Source organism: Orbicella franksi, chromosome 8 (assembly GCF_964199315.1).
Source record: "Orbicella franksi chromosome 8, jaOrbFran1.1, whole genome shotgun sequence".
NCBI classification, from domain to species: domain Eukaryota; kingdom Metazoa; phylum Cnidaria; class Anthozoa; order Scleractinia; family Merulinidae; genus Orbicella; species Orbicella franksi.
The window spans coordinates 16,026,630-16,045,730 of NC_138152.1; the positions used below are offsets into that span (position 1 = coordinate 16,026,630).

The 19,101-nt window shown below is 39.5% G+C and overlaps 1 protein-coding gene across 3 annotated transcripts; it reads left to right on the plus strand.

The window, feature by feature from the left end:
* Positions 1-672: 672 nt before the first annotated feature.
* On the plus strand, positions 673-17,735 carry LOC145494730 (glutamate--cysteine ligase catalytic subunit-like). 3 transcript variants are annotated; one of them, XM_081474302.1, is made up of 19 exons: positions 673-810; positions 1,221-1,384; positions 4,341-4,450; positions 6,033-6,082; positions 6,520-6,589; positions 7,456-7,524; positions 8,180-8,293; positions 8,527-8,585; positions 8,775-8,911; positions 9,644-9,718; positions 10,233-10,349; positions 10,466-10,604; positions 12,851-12,963; positions 13,584-13,676; positions 14,141-14,245; positions 14,946-15,027; positions 15,140-15,231; positions 15,694-15,814; positions 16,110-17,735. In XM_081474302.1, the coding sequence occupies exons 2-19, from the start codon at positions 1,235-1,237 to the stop codon at positions 16,352-16,354; spliced, it is 1,941 nt and encodes a 646-aa protein (XP_081330428.1). In that variant the 5' UTR covers positions 673-810; positions 1,221-1,234; the 3' UTR covers positions 16,355-17,735. The 3 variants fall into 3 exon arrangements, with proteins under 3 accessions (XP_081330428.1, XP_081330429.1, XP_081330427.1); XM_081474303.1 differs by lacking the exon at positions 673-810 and adding an exon at positions 822-1,118 and having other exon boundaries at positions 1,198-1,384; XM_081474301.1 differs by lacking the exon at positions 673-810 and adding an exon at positions 822-1,118.
* The last annotated feature ends 1,366 nt before the right edge of the window (positions 17,736-19,101 follow it).

The window sequence follows — 19,101 nt, forward strand, 5'->3', positions numbered from 1 at the left end:
AATGTCATTCAGTGAAGCGCGCACGCTCGCTCACAAAAACATTCAATGCAAGCTAGGAGGTATCTTAAGCCGGCTGAGACTTCAAGTGGATTCCACTCGGAAAGACTTGACAGCGACCTTCAAGAAGTTGTTACGTCACGCTCTTCTTTTGCGCATTTATACTGTTTCCATCTCAAAGTAATGAACTGAATGGAACACGGAAGCCGTTTTTGTTCAGGGCTTTTGTGTGCCCTTTAACCAAAGCGTGAACAAACCGCTTTTATCGTGTGACTTTTCAAAGCATATTTCCCTGTTCTACAACTTTTAGCCACGCTCTGATCCATCCTTAGCTCGTGTCCACGTGTCCACAAACTTATAATCACGCCCCTGTCACGCTGATGTGCAATGAATAAGCATTAGTTGCTTCCTGTAGGATTGAATCATAAAAAAAAAAAAGAAAAAAAAAAAAAGAAGAAAATGCTTCAAATGGCGATAAGCGAAGTATTTAGCTTAATTTATTAAAAGTTCGAAATCAATTTGCTGTTTATACTGAACTTACCGTTAACTTATACTGTAATTTCCCCGCCAGTCACGGTTACCGAGAAATATTGCGTGACTTTTGGGTGTCGTTACTCTCTTTCTAAATGCATGACCTAAAGGCTCGGTCACTCATTCCACAGCCGGCTTTGTCAAGATGTGAAGATTGAATAGTTGTCGAATCAGTAGAAAAGTTCTAAGTTCTTTCTTTTTTTGCTTTCTTCTTCAAAATACAAAGTACAAGGAAGTCGAAAATATATCTAGGAATTGTTTACGTTTCGTTGGAATATTGAGGTAAGTTTTACTTGGCAGATAATGATGTAAGGGCTGATATTAGTTCCCCTCTTAGTGTCGTGTACGACAGCCTACTTCTTATTCGCTATTGAATTCTGGTGATTTCATCTCGGATTCACCACTTTTTCTTGCGGCTCCACCCGTTTCGTAAACCCTGATAGGTTGTAAACGTGACCCAGCCCTGCGAGGTACAAAGTGTAAACAAACAGTCGAGGTCTGCTCCGAATATAAGCTCATTACCATTGATTCGGTTGGCCGGCATTTTACCACAAAATCGAACGACAGGATTTTTGCAGTTCGATACAAGAGTGAGTCTTTGTGGCTTTGGCTAAAGGATTTGTCTGCAAAGAGGGTCTTTTTCTTATCTATTCCAAGCTGTTGTTATAGTTTATTCACTTGTATCGTTGCAGTTTGCGTATCAAACATGGGCCTTCTCTCTCTTGGTTCACCCTTGCCATGGTCTGAAACAAAACAGTACGCAGATCATGTTCGGAAACACGGTATACTGCAGTTCCTCCACATCTACAACAAGCTGAAAGATCGCGAGAACGACTGCTTAAAGTGGGGAGACGAGGTAGGTTTACATCGATTTTGCCTAAACTTCGCCATAACTACGTGAAGATATTCAGAACAGTCTTTAACTAATGGTTAAATTGATGTATTTAATCATTTGTCTAATGCTCTTTAGGTATTAGCATAGAGCTTCCCTTCTTTCACTGTGGCAGTGGATTATTTTCAAAGTGGTGTTGAATGTTGATAATCTGGATAATATTTTATGGAGAATTATGCAACTAAAAATAAGCAAATGTTTTGTCGCTTTTACATGCATTTCCGCGACAGGTTTATCATAACTTACATAAGCTAAGTGGGAAATGTTGAACTTAAATACTTCATTCAAGATAAAGTACTAACAGAGGTAGGGAATCTTAGCGGAAGAATAGCCATTTTCAGTTGGAATTATTATAAAGCAGAGAACAGGAAAAAAAGGTTTTACATTGCAGCAGGCATCTCAGATCTCCATAACGTTGAAAACCGATGTATTTACATCAGTCTCAATTCTTTCGAGTTGAATAGCAAATATAAAGATCGATTACATGATATATTCTTCAGTGTGACAAAAAAGGAGAAGTGTTTACAGTGCTATTGAATCTGGTGGAAACGATCGTTTGGCTGGATTTGATATTAAACTGCACGAATTTTGCCGAGTCACTATACTCTGTTATAATTTCATACCTGTATATTTGTATCATTTGCTGTGTCATGTTTGGTAAAATGCCCAGTCATGCATGGGAAATCGTTGTGTTATAATTCCCACTATAACATAATTCAATCTCATCTCTCTCTCTCTCTCTCTCTCTCTCTCTCTCTCTCTCTCTCTCTCTCTCTCTCTCTCTCTCTCTCTCTCTCTCTCTCTCTTTTTTTAAATTTTTTTTCTCCAGTTGTTAAGAATGCTTATTTGCTGAAAGGGCATAACTGTTCAAAGGAAAAACAATATTTTGGGACTGGCAACAATAATGGCTGAATTTATACATGTAGTAGACAATGGGAGACTATTTAATCCGTCTGAGATGAATCATGCCTCTGAGACAGACAGATACATGAAATTTGTCGAATTCAGGGTGTGCTAACAAATGTATCAAAATTCTGCCCATTAATTTGAGTAACAATTTTGCCAAATTATCTTATAAATTATCCCTCTCGGATGGTTTATTCATGACTGCAGCAATAAATATTCAACCCTAAATAAATTCAGCTAATATTTCAGTTTCCAAGGTTCCATGACATGTTGAATGGTGTCAATATTTGAATAAAATAATATACCGTAAATGTCTTCCAGTGATGAAACTAAAATTAGTGAAAGGTCATAAGAAATACATTACATGTAATATACAGTCACGTACACATGAATATATTCCATACCTCATTATTATTTTTATCATGGCAAATGACTCTTAATAAGAACTTATGTTAAGATTTTTGTGGGAAATATGCGATGCTATATGATCAGATTCAAGAGTTTGTTTGGTGTGTACATTTACGTACTGTAATGTTAATGAAATAATCAGTTTAGTTGTAACAATATGTGCGAATCTCAAGAGTAATTAGTTTGACAACCACAATTGCATGTACAGTCATGTAATCATTAAGGGAACAGTTTTATAGTCAACTGTATTTACTAGACAGCTCTAATCCTGAGGTCATAATACGGCCCCAAGGACCCAGCAATTTGTGCAGGAAATCCAAGGTTTTTGTTCCAACAACAGTTGATTAATTTGTATTTGATGGACTTACAATGTATTACAACTTCTGACCTGAGATGATGAAAAAAACCCTAAACATATGCAAAATACAGTTGATGTAAAACTGGTCCCTTGATGATTATAGTATGCAATCAGAGCTGTGAAACGAATCGTGGAGCTTGCATGGGGCCGAACATGATCCATGCCTCGTGAGCAACAGTGAATCAGCAATTAAACAGCATGCTGAATCCATGGATCACAACATCCACCCACGAGATGTCCAGATCCTCGAACATGGTGTTGACAATTGCCACAAGAGGCTTTTCTTGGAGTCATGGTACTTAATTTGGACCAGGCTGCTGTCATTGAGAGGAAACTGCTCCCTCACACTTACTTACCATTGATTTAAATAATCAATAAAACGACAGCAAGCGCTGGGTTGTGGAAGTGCGGTGGCCTCATGGCTAGTGCGCTTGTCCCCGGATTGAGTGATCCGGGTTCAAGCCCTGGCCAGGGACACTGAGTTGTGTTCTTGGGCAAGACACTTAACTCTCACAGTGCCTCTCTCCACCCAGGAGTATAAATGGGTACCCATGAATTGTTGGGGAAACCTAACAAATTGCGAAGGAGTGACCTGCGATGGACTAGCATCCCGTCCAGGGGGAGTAGAAATACTCCTAGCCACTTCATGCTACAGAAACCGGGATAAGCTCCAGCAGTTATGAGCCAGTCGGCTCCAAGGCTTCACTTTAAGTGCTGGATGGTAGCACAAGCAATAACAAACTTTCTTTGATATTGTGAAGGTCTAGAAAATATCCATACTCCCTCCACAGAGGAGATTGGAATTTCCTGGGGGGTGGGGGGTTCTGTAAGACCAAAACATTTAGAGAAATGTGTGAAGCTTTATTGGAATTTCCAGAGGGGTGGGGGGTCTTAGAAAAAAATCCCTTCTGTGGGGGAGGTATGGATTTTTCTGGAACTACACATTGCACCTCTGATGAAGGTAGACAGAGGCCACCGGAAATTCAGAAAATCATAAAAAGATCAGATTACCAAGAAGTCTTGGAATGTCTATCACCGATCACAACACTGGAAGCAGTATTTTCAGTCACATATTAAGTAAATACATGTAAACATTAAAACTTTTGGATGATGATAGATACAATACCTAATATAAGGTTAGGGCCTGTAAACAGTTTTTAGGGAATATTGTGCTAGAGCAATATAATTTTATATTGTATGACATCAACTAAAAGCTGTTTTTTTCTTTTGAATTATTTTATTCTCAAGGTGGAATACACATTGCTGAAGTTTGACCATGAAAACAAGAAAGTTTATAACAATCTGAAGGCAAAGGAAATGCTAGATGTTTTAACGCTTGAGGAATTAAAAAATCCCAGGTGAGAGACCTTATTTTGATAAAAAATAATACCCTGAGATATTAGTTGCTGGTACCCCTCACATATTATCTGTTCTGAGAAGCGTATGATATGCATGTACTGTTCAAAGAAGGTCAAAACTAGAGATAGATACATGTACATGTAGTTGTCAGTTTATTAGTCATGGCAGAGATTGGAAGTGATTCACGTTTGTAGGTTGAAGGGTGTTTCGAAAAATGAGCTGGGGGGTGTGTGTAGGGGGGGGGGTATTCAAACTGCACAGAATCACAGAATGGGATAGGATAAACTTTATTTGAAAGTATAATTTTTTATGATGTATTTGTTACAAATTTGGGATGTGTGTGTGCATGATAGCAATTACAGAATACATGAAATAAGTTTAATTTTCTACTCCATGATCCACATAATTTAGTCACTCAGTGTATACCAAATGTTCAGGGCTGTGCTTTAGAGGCACAGGTGTTCCACAGATGACTAACTTTTGCCTTTGGGTGACTGGAAAAACTTACTTTTTCATATATTTAGCTTAATTGCTGGGCACCCAGGATTTCATGGTTAGGAACCTCTGGGCTCCTCATAATTTTCCTTAGACCACAACCTTGCCATTATTGTGAATTATTCAGAATTGTGGCAGCTGTCGTAAGCTAAAGGTAAAGTCTGCATACAAGCCAAGTGGTCCACCAGGCAAGAGCTTATCCTGGTTTCTGTAGCATGAAGCGACTAGGAGTATTTCTACTCCCCTCTGGATGGGATGCTAGTCCATCGCAGGGTTACCCCCAGCATTAAGTTCGTCAATACCCATTTATACACCTGGGTGGAGAGAGGCACTGTGAGAGTAAAGTGTCTTGCCCAAGAACACAACACAATGTCCCCGGCCAGGGCTTGAACCCAGACCACTCGATCTGGAGACGAGGTCACTAACCACGAGGCCACCACGCCTCCCACATTATTGTAGCAGCTGTTATTGTTTTAGGGCTGGGGGCATTGATTCTGTTGTTTGTTCTATTGTTCCCCTAAAGGGTATCGAGCCATTCATGTGAGACCTTACAATGTACGAGAGCTGCTATATGACCTAAATTATCCTTGGATACAGTACATGTAACTTAAATATGACCAGTCCAAAAATCATGTGCTTGTTTAATTGTCACGATGATTTCGCTCCTTGCCTTTTGTCACTTGTAAACATACATGTACATGTACACATACATGTATTGCACAACATCTCTGAAAGCAATAAAAGTAGCTGCATCATATTATCTATAAACACCATACTGGGAAATATTTTGGCCTGAGATCATGGTCGTATGTACAAGTGACCGAGGGTCAATATCCCCAATACGGCTCGAGCAAGCTACAGTGTAGGTTAGGCTAGTAAAGTGCATGTACATGTACATGTACATGTTCGTGTAGTTATATGACACTACATAGCTTATGGCAGTTCCATGAAAATGGCCACGGCAAAATCCTGACCAAGAAAGAACCAATCAGAACCATAAGTTTACGTCAAGGCTACTTTGCTATCAAGTACATGTAATACTAAACTATTTACTGTATGTTTATTTGTTGATTTTTTTTTTCCCAGCACCAACAAGACTGCTTGGAGACCTGAGTATGCTGGTTATATGGTTGAAGGTAATCTCTTCTTACTTAAGCTCTAACTTTCCACTCTCATTATTCTTCATGCATTAATTTTGTATGCCTCAGTCTTACGACTTTGGATATACATGAACATGTTCATCATATTACATGTATTATTTTCTCAGTATCCTTGTGGTCAGATAGTATGTTTGACAATGTGTGTTAAATTATGAACAGTATAACATGTATACAGTCGTGTACATACAATCTGTCATGTTGACTCGACAGTTCCCAAATCATTAAACTAGCAAAATTTGTTACTGAGTGATTGATTGATTGGATGGATCGATTGATTGAAAGTTTGATTGAAATCAGTTGATCAATTTTCAGTGTATCAAACCATCAATCAATCTTGAAATCGATTGGTGGTCGATTGGTCACTGATCGATCAATCAGTTGAATGTACCACTTGATTGATTTCTTGTCTGTAGGAACACCTGGTCAGCCACTTGGTGGATGCATGAGGCACTTCAACATGATTGAAGCAAATATGAAACTGAGGTGAGACTGTTAAATGACTTAGGGGACTGACTGACTGGTTCACATAGAGTTCCTTATTGTTCCTTCAGTTGGTAAATGTGGGTTATAGACCAAGTGTGAGGTCAAGATGGCTGGATATTGGCCAAGTTCTTTTTTTGCATGTTTATGGACCGAGACGGAGTCAAGGTCCATAAACTCACAAAAACAGAACGAGGCCAATATCCAGCCATCTTGACCAAACAAGCTTCATTGAATGGTCAATAAAGGATTTATTATATGGCCTTCGGGGAAATTTTTCTTGCGGGACACGGCGGGTAGTCCCGAGTGGTTAAAATAGCTCCATCTTGCCCGCTCAGGTAGCCGATCCCAGTGCAGAATTTGATTCATCTTGCCTGCTCACGGAGCTAGCCATATAATAATTACTACATGTATTCTTATAATGGGGGGATCTGCTTCAAACCCACAACTTCAAGCCTTAACTGCCAATGTTAGCCTGGAAAACTAAATATTTTTACCGCATTTAATTTAGGTACATTACTGTGTGCCTACATGTAATTGGCATTGTTGATAAGCTGAAGCTGGATTACATGTACATTGCCGAGCTACACTGTATAATTTTAACTATGAATTTAAAAAACATGTCACATTTTTATCTGAGAAATTTTTAAGTAAGTAATCATTAATTATACAATGTACATGTATGTACTGTACATATATGTCAAGTCCTTTTGATCAATTGTCCCTGTTGTAAAGCTATCTGATATTCCTTGATCAATGATCTACAGCAGTATGCATGTAGGTTCAGTGTGTGAGTCAATCCAGCTCAATTCACAATCAAAATGATGAACGATGTAGTTTTAGTAATGCATGTTCTTTTTGACCAACAGACGTGAAGAAATCCAGAAAAATTTGACTGAACCGGGCGAGACTGTGCTGTCAATTTGTGCATTTCCCAGGTAACACCATTGCATGGCCCCACTGCATGTGTTGCCACTGTATAGAAAGCAAGCTGCTAGGTGATTTTGCATGCAAGGGCTCGCACGGTTGAGTTCATGTGAACTACAGTAGTGTGGAAAGTTATCCAGCCTCTTGTTATTGAACAATAATTCACCAACCATTCACCAAGACATGTTGACAACTTCTCAAAAAAATAAATTTATAAATCAAGTTCAATACAGATGTTGAGTTACATCAGTGAGAGTGGATCGTGCCTGTACATGTAGGAATATATTAGAATTTGGCCATCAAGCACTGTCCTAATGCCTTGCCTTAATTATACTGTCAGTAGTTTGTTTTCTTTGTTTTTGTTTTTTGTTTTTAATACAGTGTATGCTTTTGATTAAACAGACTGCATAAGCTCTGGCAACATTTTTATCGTTATTTATACATGTATATTAACTCGTAAGCCTCTTCTTTTATGACACAACTAGACTGTTTCAGGTGTTTGAAGGTAGATCAGTACCTCAGAGACTGGTGCGTGAAAGAAAAAGAAATTAAAGGGTTACTTAAAAAAACTCTGGCTATTTAACAACATGCATGAAGTAAACAATTTTTCTACTTTTGTCAATTTAGTCGGTGCTCTTTTTTTTATTTCCCAACTTCTTCTTTCAGACTGGGATGTCCCAACTTTACTTTTCCAAACTTTGAACCCACCCCAGTTGGAGGAACTTCCTGTTCACTGTTCTTTCCTGACCAGGCAATTTACCAAGGACATCCAAGGTTCAGGTATGTTACATGAGAGTATACCATCACACTAAAAATGGTTTAAAAGCATTTCAGCTTTTCCATGTTAGATCAAACATTAATTATTGTAGACCCAAAGACCGTGCATGCACATAACACCATTTGAAAGGTACTGTTTGTGCTATACCATAAATCACCACTATACCATAAACCACAAAGTATCAGGCTATTCATATCAGCTTGTTTCTAATTTTAATCATTATGCCTTTAATTAGCACTCTCACCAGGAATATTCGAGAACGAAGGGGTTCAAAAGTTGCAATCAATATTCCAGGTAAGTTTTTTTTTTTTTTTTTTTCCACTGGATGTTCACTGTAGTAGACGGTTTCTTTCACATGCGTGTTTTTTGCCTGCTTGAGAATCTATCAAAATAATTATTGTAACACTGAATGTTGACCAGACTGGCCTTCGTGAACGTAAACCATGTACATTTATGTTCTGTTATTGTGTTTTTGATTACCAGTCTTTAAGGATGTGAACACTCCGTCACCATTCATTGAGAAGTTTCCCGATGTCGAAGGTGAAGGTGCCAAGGCCGCCTTGCCAGATCACATCTATGTGGACAGCATGGGATTCGGCATGGGAATGTGCTGTCTTCAGGTACGTGTACTACTCACAAACGCATTACTTTGTTGACCTAATAATAGCCGTATTCTTTAAGAGGAGACAATAAACTGCATGTAATGCTAAAGAAAACATGTAACACGGACTACGAATTCCGAGTGTGGGAAAACAGTTACCACGGATTCCAAGCGCGGGAAAACATTTACCACGGATTCCAAGCGCAGGAAAACATTTACCACGGATTCCAAGCGCGGGAAAACATTTAACACGGATTCCAAGCGCTGGAAAACATTTACCACGGATTCCGAGCGCGGGGAAACATTTAACACGGATTCCAAGCGCGGGAAAGCATTTAACACGGATTCCAAGCGCAGGAAAACATTTAAGACGGACTCCAAGTAGGTAAATCATGTAAAATGGAGGAAAATGAGTAAATACGGTTTCTATGCTCAGAAAAACATGTAACACGGCTGCCAAGTACGGGAAAAGCAAGAGTCGAAATCAAACAAAGCAAACAAACAAGCAAAAATTAATGTTAGCCAAAGTACTATTCTTTATCTTGCACCTAATTGGCTAAGTAGATGACTGGTCCGTTCTCATTGGCTGTCTTATTATGCACGTGACCTATACGCTACGAAAACACGAAAACAAAGGTGGCGGGAAATAATTGTCTGAACATTTTGATGTTACTGACCTAAAAGCTCTCAGTAAATTAATTAGTTTGTAGATTACGTCAACAAATTGCTGTTTTTTTATTTAACATTACAGATGACTTTCCAAGCGTGCAGTATCAGCGAGGCAAGAAATCTGTATGATCAGCTGGCAGTGGTCACTCCTATAGTTGTAAGTATTATATCTTATCATGTAGAAAACACGATATAGACGCTTTCCATTCGACCAAAAATTCCAATTTGAACTTCCGGAGCAATTCAGTGGTGAATGGAACATCATTTTCCGGAATTCCGGAAAAGAGGACAGTCTTTCTTTTCGCTAAATTACTTAGCGGGAATTCTGTTCCATTTGATTTCCTTTCCCGGGATTTTCCGGTTGAATGGTTGCCATTACGATATTTAACAATTTGGGGGTTTTCCGGAAACTTTCCCAGGAAAATCCCATACCATTTCTCCCTTTACTTAAGTTTCGGAATTTGCGGTTGAATTTAAAAATTTCCGATATTTCGCGCTTTCTCGCATGAGGTGGTGCTGACGAGAGAAGTGGGCCTAATTTTTGAAATGAAACTCAGTGTTTGTAAAGTTTAGTTATGTTTGTTTGGTAGAAACTCTTAATTGATTGAAATTTATGGGCCACCAATTGTGTCAGTGTTGCTACAGTGAATTTCCCTGTGCTTTTCTTGAAGATGGCGCTGTCTGCAGGCACCCCAATACTTCGCGGATACCTCGCAGATCTTGATTGCCGCTGGAGTGTAATTTCAGGCGCAGTGGATGATCGTACACCCGAGGAGAGGGGACTGGAGGTGAGTTTGAAGAAGATACGTGACTAGGCTGAGCTTAGCTGTTGGTGACCTTGCGTAGGACATGATTCCAAACCTTTGTTTGTAATGTATTCTTTTGTTTGTTTTCTCTCTTGCAGCCTTTGAAGGAAAACAGGTTTGTCATCCCCAAGTCGCGATATGACTCCATCAGTACATACCTGTCACCAGAGGGAATTAAGTACAGTGACATTGACTTGGTGTACGACAATGAGATTTATCAGCAGCTCGTGGATGCTGGTTAGTGACGTTAGTCTCAATAAGCAGCACAAAATAATGTTGCATATAGGTACCTTGTAGCCACTGAACGAAGGCATTAACACTCCTTTCGGAAAAAAAAAAAAGCGTTAAAAAACGTTATCCCTGTGATTGCCAAAATATGGAACTTCTTGAGCGGTAGCTGCCGTTTTGGCTGCTTTGCCCTTCTTCTTGGACGACTTGGTTACATGTTCACTCATTTTATGCAACCAACAGAGCAAGTTTGTTCAACTTTGCTCCTTTACCATCATTTCGGACCCCTGAACACACCAGAGAGTGGCGCTTATTCCAAGTCAACTACATGTAGGTACACAGAACGTAGACAATCACAAGGGTAGATTGTGGCAGTTTATATATCTAATAGAGATGGACCTGTGATTAACCTACAAAACTAACATCGTCTGTTATCATCCTTACTCTTAACTGTTTCGAAATCTAAATTCTTATTAATAGGTAGCAGTTTTCGCCTAAGTAAAGTTGAGTCAACACCCTTCTTGACAACGTAGACTCTTTTATTATACGGAGAAGAGTGTTTTACTGGGAACTAAACCACTCGTAGATTCCATACGCCACTTCATCCGGGACCCGAGTGGCGTATTTTCCGTATGTCACCTTTGTGAGTGTCGTATCGTTCAATGAAGTCACGATTCCCGCCTTTTGCTTTTGTTGAATTGGTTTCTCCATATAATAAAAAGAACCTTACACGTTGGCTCGAAGATATGAATTTTATGTTCTCGTGGCAAGAACAATATCTCACGAGTGAGCGAAGCGAACGAGTGAGATATTGTTCTTGCCACTCGAACATAAAATTCATATCTTCTCGCCACCGTGTAATATCCTCTATATACATACTTGGGTGTAGTGATTAACAACCGGTTCTCCTGGTCTCCTGGGAGGCGCGGTAGCCTCATGTTTAGTGCGCTCGACTCCGGAGCGAGCGGTCCGGGTTCGAGCCCTGAGGCCTGTTTCTCGAAAGCCTAAGAAACGTTTCGGGCCCGTAAAGCCATTTTTAGTTCATCTGCATCTAAAACGAGTGAAGTGTATACGCCTGAAACTTCTTGTATGAAGGGAACCTCTGTTCGTATTAAGAATATGTAAATAAAACAGCTCTGTAATCATAAGGTTTAAGATTTTGCTGCGGTTTTCCGGGTGCGAAAACATTTCGGGACTTACGAGAAACGGGGCTCTGACCGGGGACACTGTTGTGTTCTTGGGCAAGACACTTAGCTCTCACAGTGCTTCTCTCCACCCAGGAGTATAAATGGGTACCGGCGAACTGTTGGGGAAACCAAACAAATTGCGGGGAAGTGACCTGCGATGGACTAGCATCCCGTTCAGGGGGAGTAGAGATACTCCTAGCCGCTTCATGCTACAGAAACCTGGATAAGCTCCGGCAGCTATGAGCCAGTCGGCTCCAAGTCTTCACTTTTCATCCGGTCTGATCACATTGAGTCTGTGCGGAGCAAAATAAGTAAAAAATTAGGCCTTTTGAGGCGTATTAAGTCATGCCTCGCCCCTTAGTGCAAGAGTTACTTTTTTAATAGCTTTGTTTTACCTCTTTTGACTGTGGAGACATAATTTGTGGTGACAGGGGAAACGCCTCCTTGATGTCCGAGCTACAAGTGTTACAAAATAAGGCTGCGCGCCTTATATTAGATCTTCCTGCGCATTCATCAGCTACTGAAGCGCTAAAGAGGCTTGGATGGAAGCCTCTAACGCGCCGCAGACTGGAGCATCGTGCTGTTTTCATTTATAAATTACTCAATGACCATTTCATCAACAATCTCATTTAATGGCGATTTTCATGGTTATAATACCAGGTCTAGAAATAACATCCGCAAATCTACTGCCAATAGAACCTGGGGTCACTGGTCTTCAATTAACCTCTGTTCAGAAATATGGAATAGGTTAGACATTTCATTAAGGAATGCAGAGTCGCTGACTTCATTTAAACGTAGCTTGTCTAAAGCCGTTTTATGAACGTTTTTATTTAGTTTTCTTCTAACTTTTGTATACATATTCTTAGATTTTTTAATTTATTTTCTTTTTGTATTTTATATTTCTCAATTTGTAGTTATTTTTATCTAAGTAATTTTTTGGAGGACCCTTCTGTAAACCACTCTACTGTGATGTTGGTATCCTCATTTAAGATTACTAACTACTTCTACTACTATCCTTGTGTTATTTTTCTCGTTTGATGTCCTTGTTTTGTTCAATTCCCATTTTAGGTATCGATGAACAGTTGGCTCGCCATTATGCGCATTTATTCATCCGGGATCCTTTGACCTTGTTTCATGAGCACATCTATGAAGACGATGAGCAGAACACGGATCACTTTGAGGTAACACCAATATCAAGTAAACTACCGCCCCCGCCCGCCCCCGCCCGCTCCCGCCCGCCCCCGCCCGCCCCCACCGTTACCCTCGTTTCTGCGTCCTATTGTTAGAGATCTCCATATGATGATTTGCAAATTACTGCAAGATATGAAATAATGACTTGATTTTTTTCCCTTGATCGTGTCAATGTAATTACATAAATGTGTTAGTACTGTAGTTGCCAGCATGTAACAATCTTTTTTCAAACTGATTGACTGTTAATACTTTGTTGGAATTTGGTGACTTTCTATTAACTTGTATCATCGCCATTTTTGTTATCTGACTTCTGCGCATTCATACTCTGTGTGTCACTTTCCTATTCTTTTGTTGGTTTTTGTTGCACGTCACAGGTGGGACCCAACCAACGGTGAATCCCTTCTAAAATTCTGACTGGACCTCTACTCACGATATGCAATGATAAACACGCTACTCTGCCGCCTTACTACTCTGATGCCGGGCCAATTAAGTGAATAATTTTTCGTCGTGCCGTTTATTGACTGTAGGATCAGGGTGATGTACCTATCCCTCATGAATAACAGAGAATTTGAACAGAATACTGAACAATTTGTTTTATTTTGCTCCTCAGAATATCCAGTCCACCAACTGGCAGACCATGCGTTTTAAACCGCCTCCCCCTAACTCGTCCATTGGCTGGAGAGTGGAATTCAGACCCACTGAGGTAATATATTAGTATAAGTTTTAGTATCCTTATAGCTCCCGGCATTATGCATTGCGCAGTTACAAATGTTACATGTAGCAGTGGCTCTCAGCGAGCTCATTCAATAAAGGTACCTTTTTCCCTTGGAATACTTAAGGAAGTTTCCAGGAGAAAAGTATTACGAAGCCTCGATTCACATTTTTCTCTTCGCGCTAGGGAAGTTCTGAACGCATTTTAGATGAACTGTAAGCAAAATGTCAGAAATAGTACATTTGAATTGAGCACTCACAGAATAGAACTGCAATGCAGACTTTGAAATTCTAAGGGAGCAGTGGAATCAGCTTGCTCGTTGTCTGCTTGTCTTTCTTTTCTTTTGTCTTGGTAATCTTGCCAGGTTAAACTTTTTAAGAGGTAAGAAAGATATCACATATATGTAGTGTAGTTAACCAGTTAATTACATTGTTTGGTTTTCTTGTTTTTTCCAGGTACAACTGACAGACTTCGAGAATGCCGCCTATGTAACCTTCATTGTGCTTCTCACGCGAGTCATTTTGTCATTTGACCTCAACCTGCTTATTCCCTTATCCAAGGTGAGAACTTACAAAGAAAAACTGCCTTCTGTCAGCAAATGTATGATGGATAGAACTTGTCCCACTCTTTCATTTATACATGTAGAGAACCTACACTTACCTGACCATGGTGATTAGACCATATTCGTATTCTCGGTACAGGACTGGAACTAGCTTGTAACTGAGGCTAATGCGGGAAATCTTTTCAAATACAAATGACATTAATCTCTTGTTAATGATATTCCTCCTCATGAGCCTCCATCGCAAGCTAGTTCCAGTCCCATACCGAGGATACGAATATGGCCTAGTGTACTTGGATACGATCACACATGAATGTTAGAAGTGCAGTCGTTAAATAGCCATGCCACTTTTCGAGTAAACCTTCATCATTGTAGATAGACATATAATAATTCAGTCCCGTCGTTTTGTAGGCTACGGGTAGTCCCTCCTTCGCTTAGTCCGTTGTGTCACGCGGCCATATTTTTCCACGCGGCTTTTTTAAGTTGTCGTTCGAAGGACTAAGCGAAAGAGGGACTATTCGTGGGTTACGACGTGTACAATTACGATAATTATCTTGTTTATTTATTATTGTTAATTGTTCATTGATTTTTTTTTTTTTTTTTTTGCGGGAGGAAATTATTGTTATTGTTGTTGTTTTGCTGTTTTTTTTTTTTTTTTTTTTAAACAAACAAAAAACATTGCCTTCGTCTTTTTATGACAGGTTGACGAGAACATGATAACCGCTCAGCAAAGAGATGCTGCTCGTCAGGGAAAGTTCCACTTCAGGAAAACTTTGAAGAGATGTAAGTGATAACTCTGTTCCATTTGCTTAGCGATTTTCTTTTTTTCTGTACAATCTTCGCGTAACAATTCAATAGTTTTATTGAAAGGTCGCTCCTTGTTTACATTTTCAAGGTCCCACTGTGACAAATGGAGACGTCCAAAATGGTGATTCAGATTGCGACGGGTTCGAGCTGATGACGATTGACAAAATCATCAACGGCAAGGTGAGACAGACTGAAAGTATTTTCGTTGCATTTTTTTTTTCCTCTTTCTGCAATGTAAGTTTACACTCACTCTTTACATTCGGTGAAGTGGTGACGGAAAGCATTTGATGCGGTTTCAGAGTGTAAACGCGGCTTTCAGGTTTCTCCGGCGTAGTGTGAACGGGGCCTAACTTGTCTAGGACTTCTCTTGGAAGTTTGTTCATTTGTGCTGCTGTTGCATCATTCTTTATTTATACGATTATGGCAGCTCGTAAACTGATGTGAACGCGCCAACTAACTTAACATATACGTGTAGCAACTAACCTACTAAAATTTTTTTTTTTTCCTTTAAAGTTTTCTTTCTTGGTTCTTATTTCTTTCTCCTCTCGTTTTGTTATTGTTGTTGTTGTTGTTATTGTTGTTGTTGTTGTTATTGTTGTTGCTGTTGTTTTCTTATTCCTTCTTTAATTATGTCTCATGTAGGATGGTGAATTTCCCGGACTCATACCGCTGATCGAAAGTTACCTTGGCAACGTGGATGTCGACATTGACACACGATGCACCATTTCCCAATATTTGAAACTTATTTCGAGGAGAGCTTCAGGTGAGTTTGGTCGATCTAATGCTGCGTTTTGAAAATTATATTTTGAGGGGCAATAATAACTAACTTAGAACTTGTGGATGTTATCAAAACAACAACAACAACAACAAAAACAAACAAACAAATAAAAAACCCTTTTCCTATTAGTGCTCTTCCATGAATTAATCCATTACGGTAAGCTCCGTCCTGGTAGGCAACCTAGATTTATCTAGAGAACATTGCTATTGGTTTTGTGAGTTGGTATTTTCTTGTTCAAAAGCATGAATAGGTGAGTCAAACGTTTTCCTCTGTGTTTTAGGTGAGCTGCTGACTACAGCGCAGTGGGTTCGCAGATTTGTCGACGAGCACCCCGATTACAAGAAAGATTCGGTTGTTAGTGAAACGATTTGTTACGATCTAATGAACACTTTTGATCGTATTAGTCGGGGAGAAGTCGGCGCACCGCAACTCTTTGGAAAACCCACATCGAAAACGAGCGATGTGTTGCTGAAGAAATGCTTGGAAATTAAGGAAGAGATGCGGAAAATAGAGGCTGTAAAATAAGTGAGATGATTCACTCACCAATGCAAATACTGTGCTGTATATAAATCATATTTTGAAAACTATCAACTGAGCCTTCGATTGTCATGTTTTAGTCAGTGTATACACTACATGTAAGTAAGATAATGTGTCTTTGACTAGTAAGTCCACATCTCGTCTGAACAGACGATTCTTCCTGGATGGTGGTAGGACTGTCAAAGTTTCTTCGTAAATACTTTACTAGATAGCAATTACAGTATCATACGTGAAAGTAATAGTTCCAAGTTAAAATATTAATTCTCGTTACTTACCATTGCGGATTTCAAGATAAATTATGAGAATTTAGTTGAAGATGTAAAGAATATCCTCTAGTTAATATAGTTTTCTTTTATACTTTTTATTACCTGTCGGGTGGTAAAGGCAATCAGCTGTTGATTACTTGAGAAATGAAAGAATTAATAGCAAACTGAAGTTGCCTTGGAACTGAGAAGAGAGCGAGCTCGTCACATGTAGTTTTATCTGTGCTTGGAAACGGTCCTATTTGCTACACTCGGTGCAATCGTGAGAACTTGTTATAGTTCTGCAGAACAAACTATAGGTTGCGCTTAACGGAAAAAAAAAAGCTATACCGATAATCAGTCACAAACGAAAGCAAAAATCATGTGAAGCTGTCAGTTGGGTAGAGGTATGCATGTTTGTGAAGGATCGCAGCTTTTAAATGATTTCGGAGAGGTTATTTCTTTTGGTTAATCTGTCAGGGTCCACTTGAGATACTCGTAGGCTTTGCTTTCAGAGTCTCGCTACAGTCTCCGTATTTCTTTTGTTCTTGTTTTGATCTTTGTTGCTAATCGAAGATACATGTGTCACACAACATTATCTGGTTTTGGTTGTTTTGTTTGTTTGTTTTGCGGTGGCTTGTGATTGCTTATCATTATTATTATTATTTTTCATTTTGGTATTTATTAATTGAGTAAATACACACAATACATAACATTTTTACCAATTTATAAACAGGCAACTATTCATGGAAGAAATTGACAAAACATCCATTTAACCAGGTGTGAAATCATAAACACTTATTCCATGCGGTTTGTCGTGATATTTGGTGTCTCATTTAGTGTTATAACATTTGGCGACCGTATGATTATACATTGTAGCAACGAACTTAGAACGGAACTCAGAACAGAGATTTCATTCGTTGGTTTATGCTATATAAAAGCTATGCGATCGTACCACAGATTGAGACTGTATAAGTGTATAATAATTAGAAAATAGTTATCATTCACATGGCATGTAAAAACATGGTTGTCCCTACTACCGTCACATAAAGGTGTGGATTGTAACAAGACATGAGTTCTAGGCTAGATTTCGTATTAGTAATAAAGTCGTAGTTGATTTATTTTGCGCCAGTCGTCTACAACCTTGGTCCCTGGGTTTTCCCTTAGACTGATCGATACGGGTTGGAAAAGGATTAGGGCTAAGTTCCATTGCAGAATTTTGGAGACATATTCATTGATTTTGCAACTTCAAGGTACCAGCATTACCTCCTCCTCCCTCCTCCCTCCTCCTCCCCTCCCCCCCTTTCGCCCCCCCCCCCCCCCCACGCCCCCTCTTGAAAAATACTGGATCCGTCCCTAGTGACGGTGCCGAAACAAGAATTCTGAAATTTCGTATGACGCTGAGCAAAGCTGCCTAGAGAGAAGAAAATAATGACTGGAAATCCGACGTTAACAATTATTGTGAAGAACGAAAAATAACCTCCCTAATCAAAACTATAACAAAATTCTCGAACGTGATTGGCTATCAGCAGTCCGATTTGACCATTAACTGGACAGTGTACGCGTCATACTTGTAAGTGAACAGTACGTGTCATTTTGCGCGCGCTGTTGCGGTGCACTTTGTTGAGTAAACTGCGGTGTTTTCCAGCATTCTTAACGACGATTAATCCGCAAGTTCAGCGCTCAGTCGATGGTTTGTTCGTTTCTTGAATTTTGTCATAGTTTTGATTAATTGGTAACAGGGCTTCGCGTCGTCCAATTCAGTCTGTAATCATACTCGTGATTAAATTATCAAATCGGACTCCCGCTTCGCGGTCGTCCGATTTTGTTAATCACTCTATGATTACAGACCGAATTGGACTCTACTCAGTCCTATTACCAGAAATAGGGACTTAAAGCAACGACAACGCGGACGGCGACGGGAACGCGATAAGATCAAGGAAAAGCCAAAAGGTCCACTGCGCAGGATTGGCGGGAAACAGGTTGACGTTCTGCGTTCGGGCCCGACGTGAGTGACGCTCATTTCGCGTTGTCTGAAAGCGTGAGTTTTCGCTTTCGTTTCCTCTGCTGTGTCAACGCTAAATAACCCGTGGTACAGATTACGAGGAACTTTAATGCTTTTTTTCTCTTGTTATGTGAGATATTTCATTTTAAAGAAACGCCGAGAAACCTGAAGCGAACTCAAGCCAGTCGGCGAACATGTGAGTACCGTGAAATATCTTTTTGAAAGCTTATGTAAATAAAAACAACTTACATGAATTTCAATCGAGATTTTTCCTTTCAAGAAGTACTCAAATGTCAAATGGCCTATTATGGTGAAATTCTAACACATTTAAAAGGGTAGACACCATTAAAACTTGTGTGGCTGTTTCCATTTTCAGTCGTAACATCAGGGGTTTACTTATAGATCTTTATCAGTCGGCACACTGATTTGCATTTGTCGCGCCAGTCTGATTAAATATCTGCTGATAATAAGTTCATTTATTTCATTGT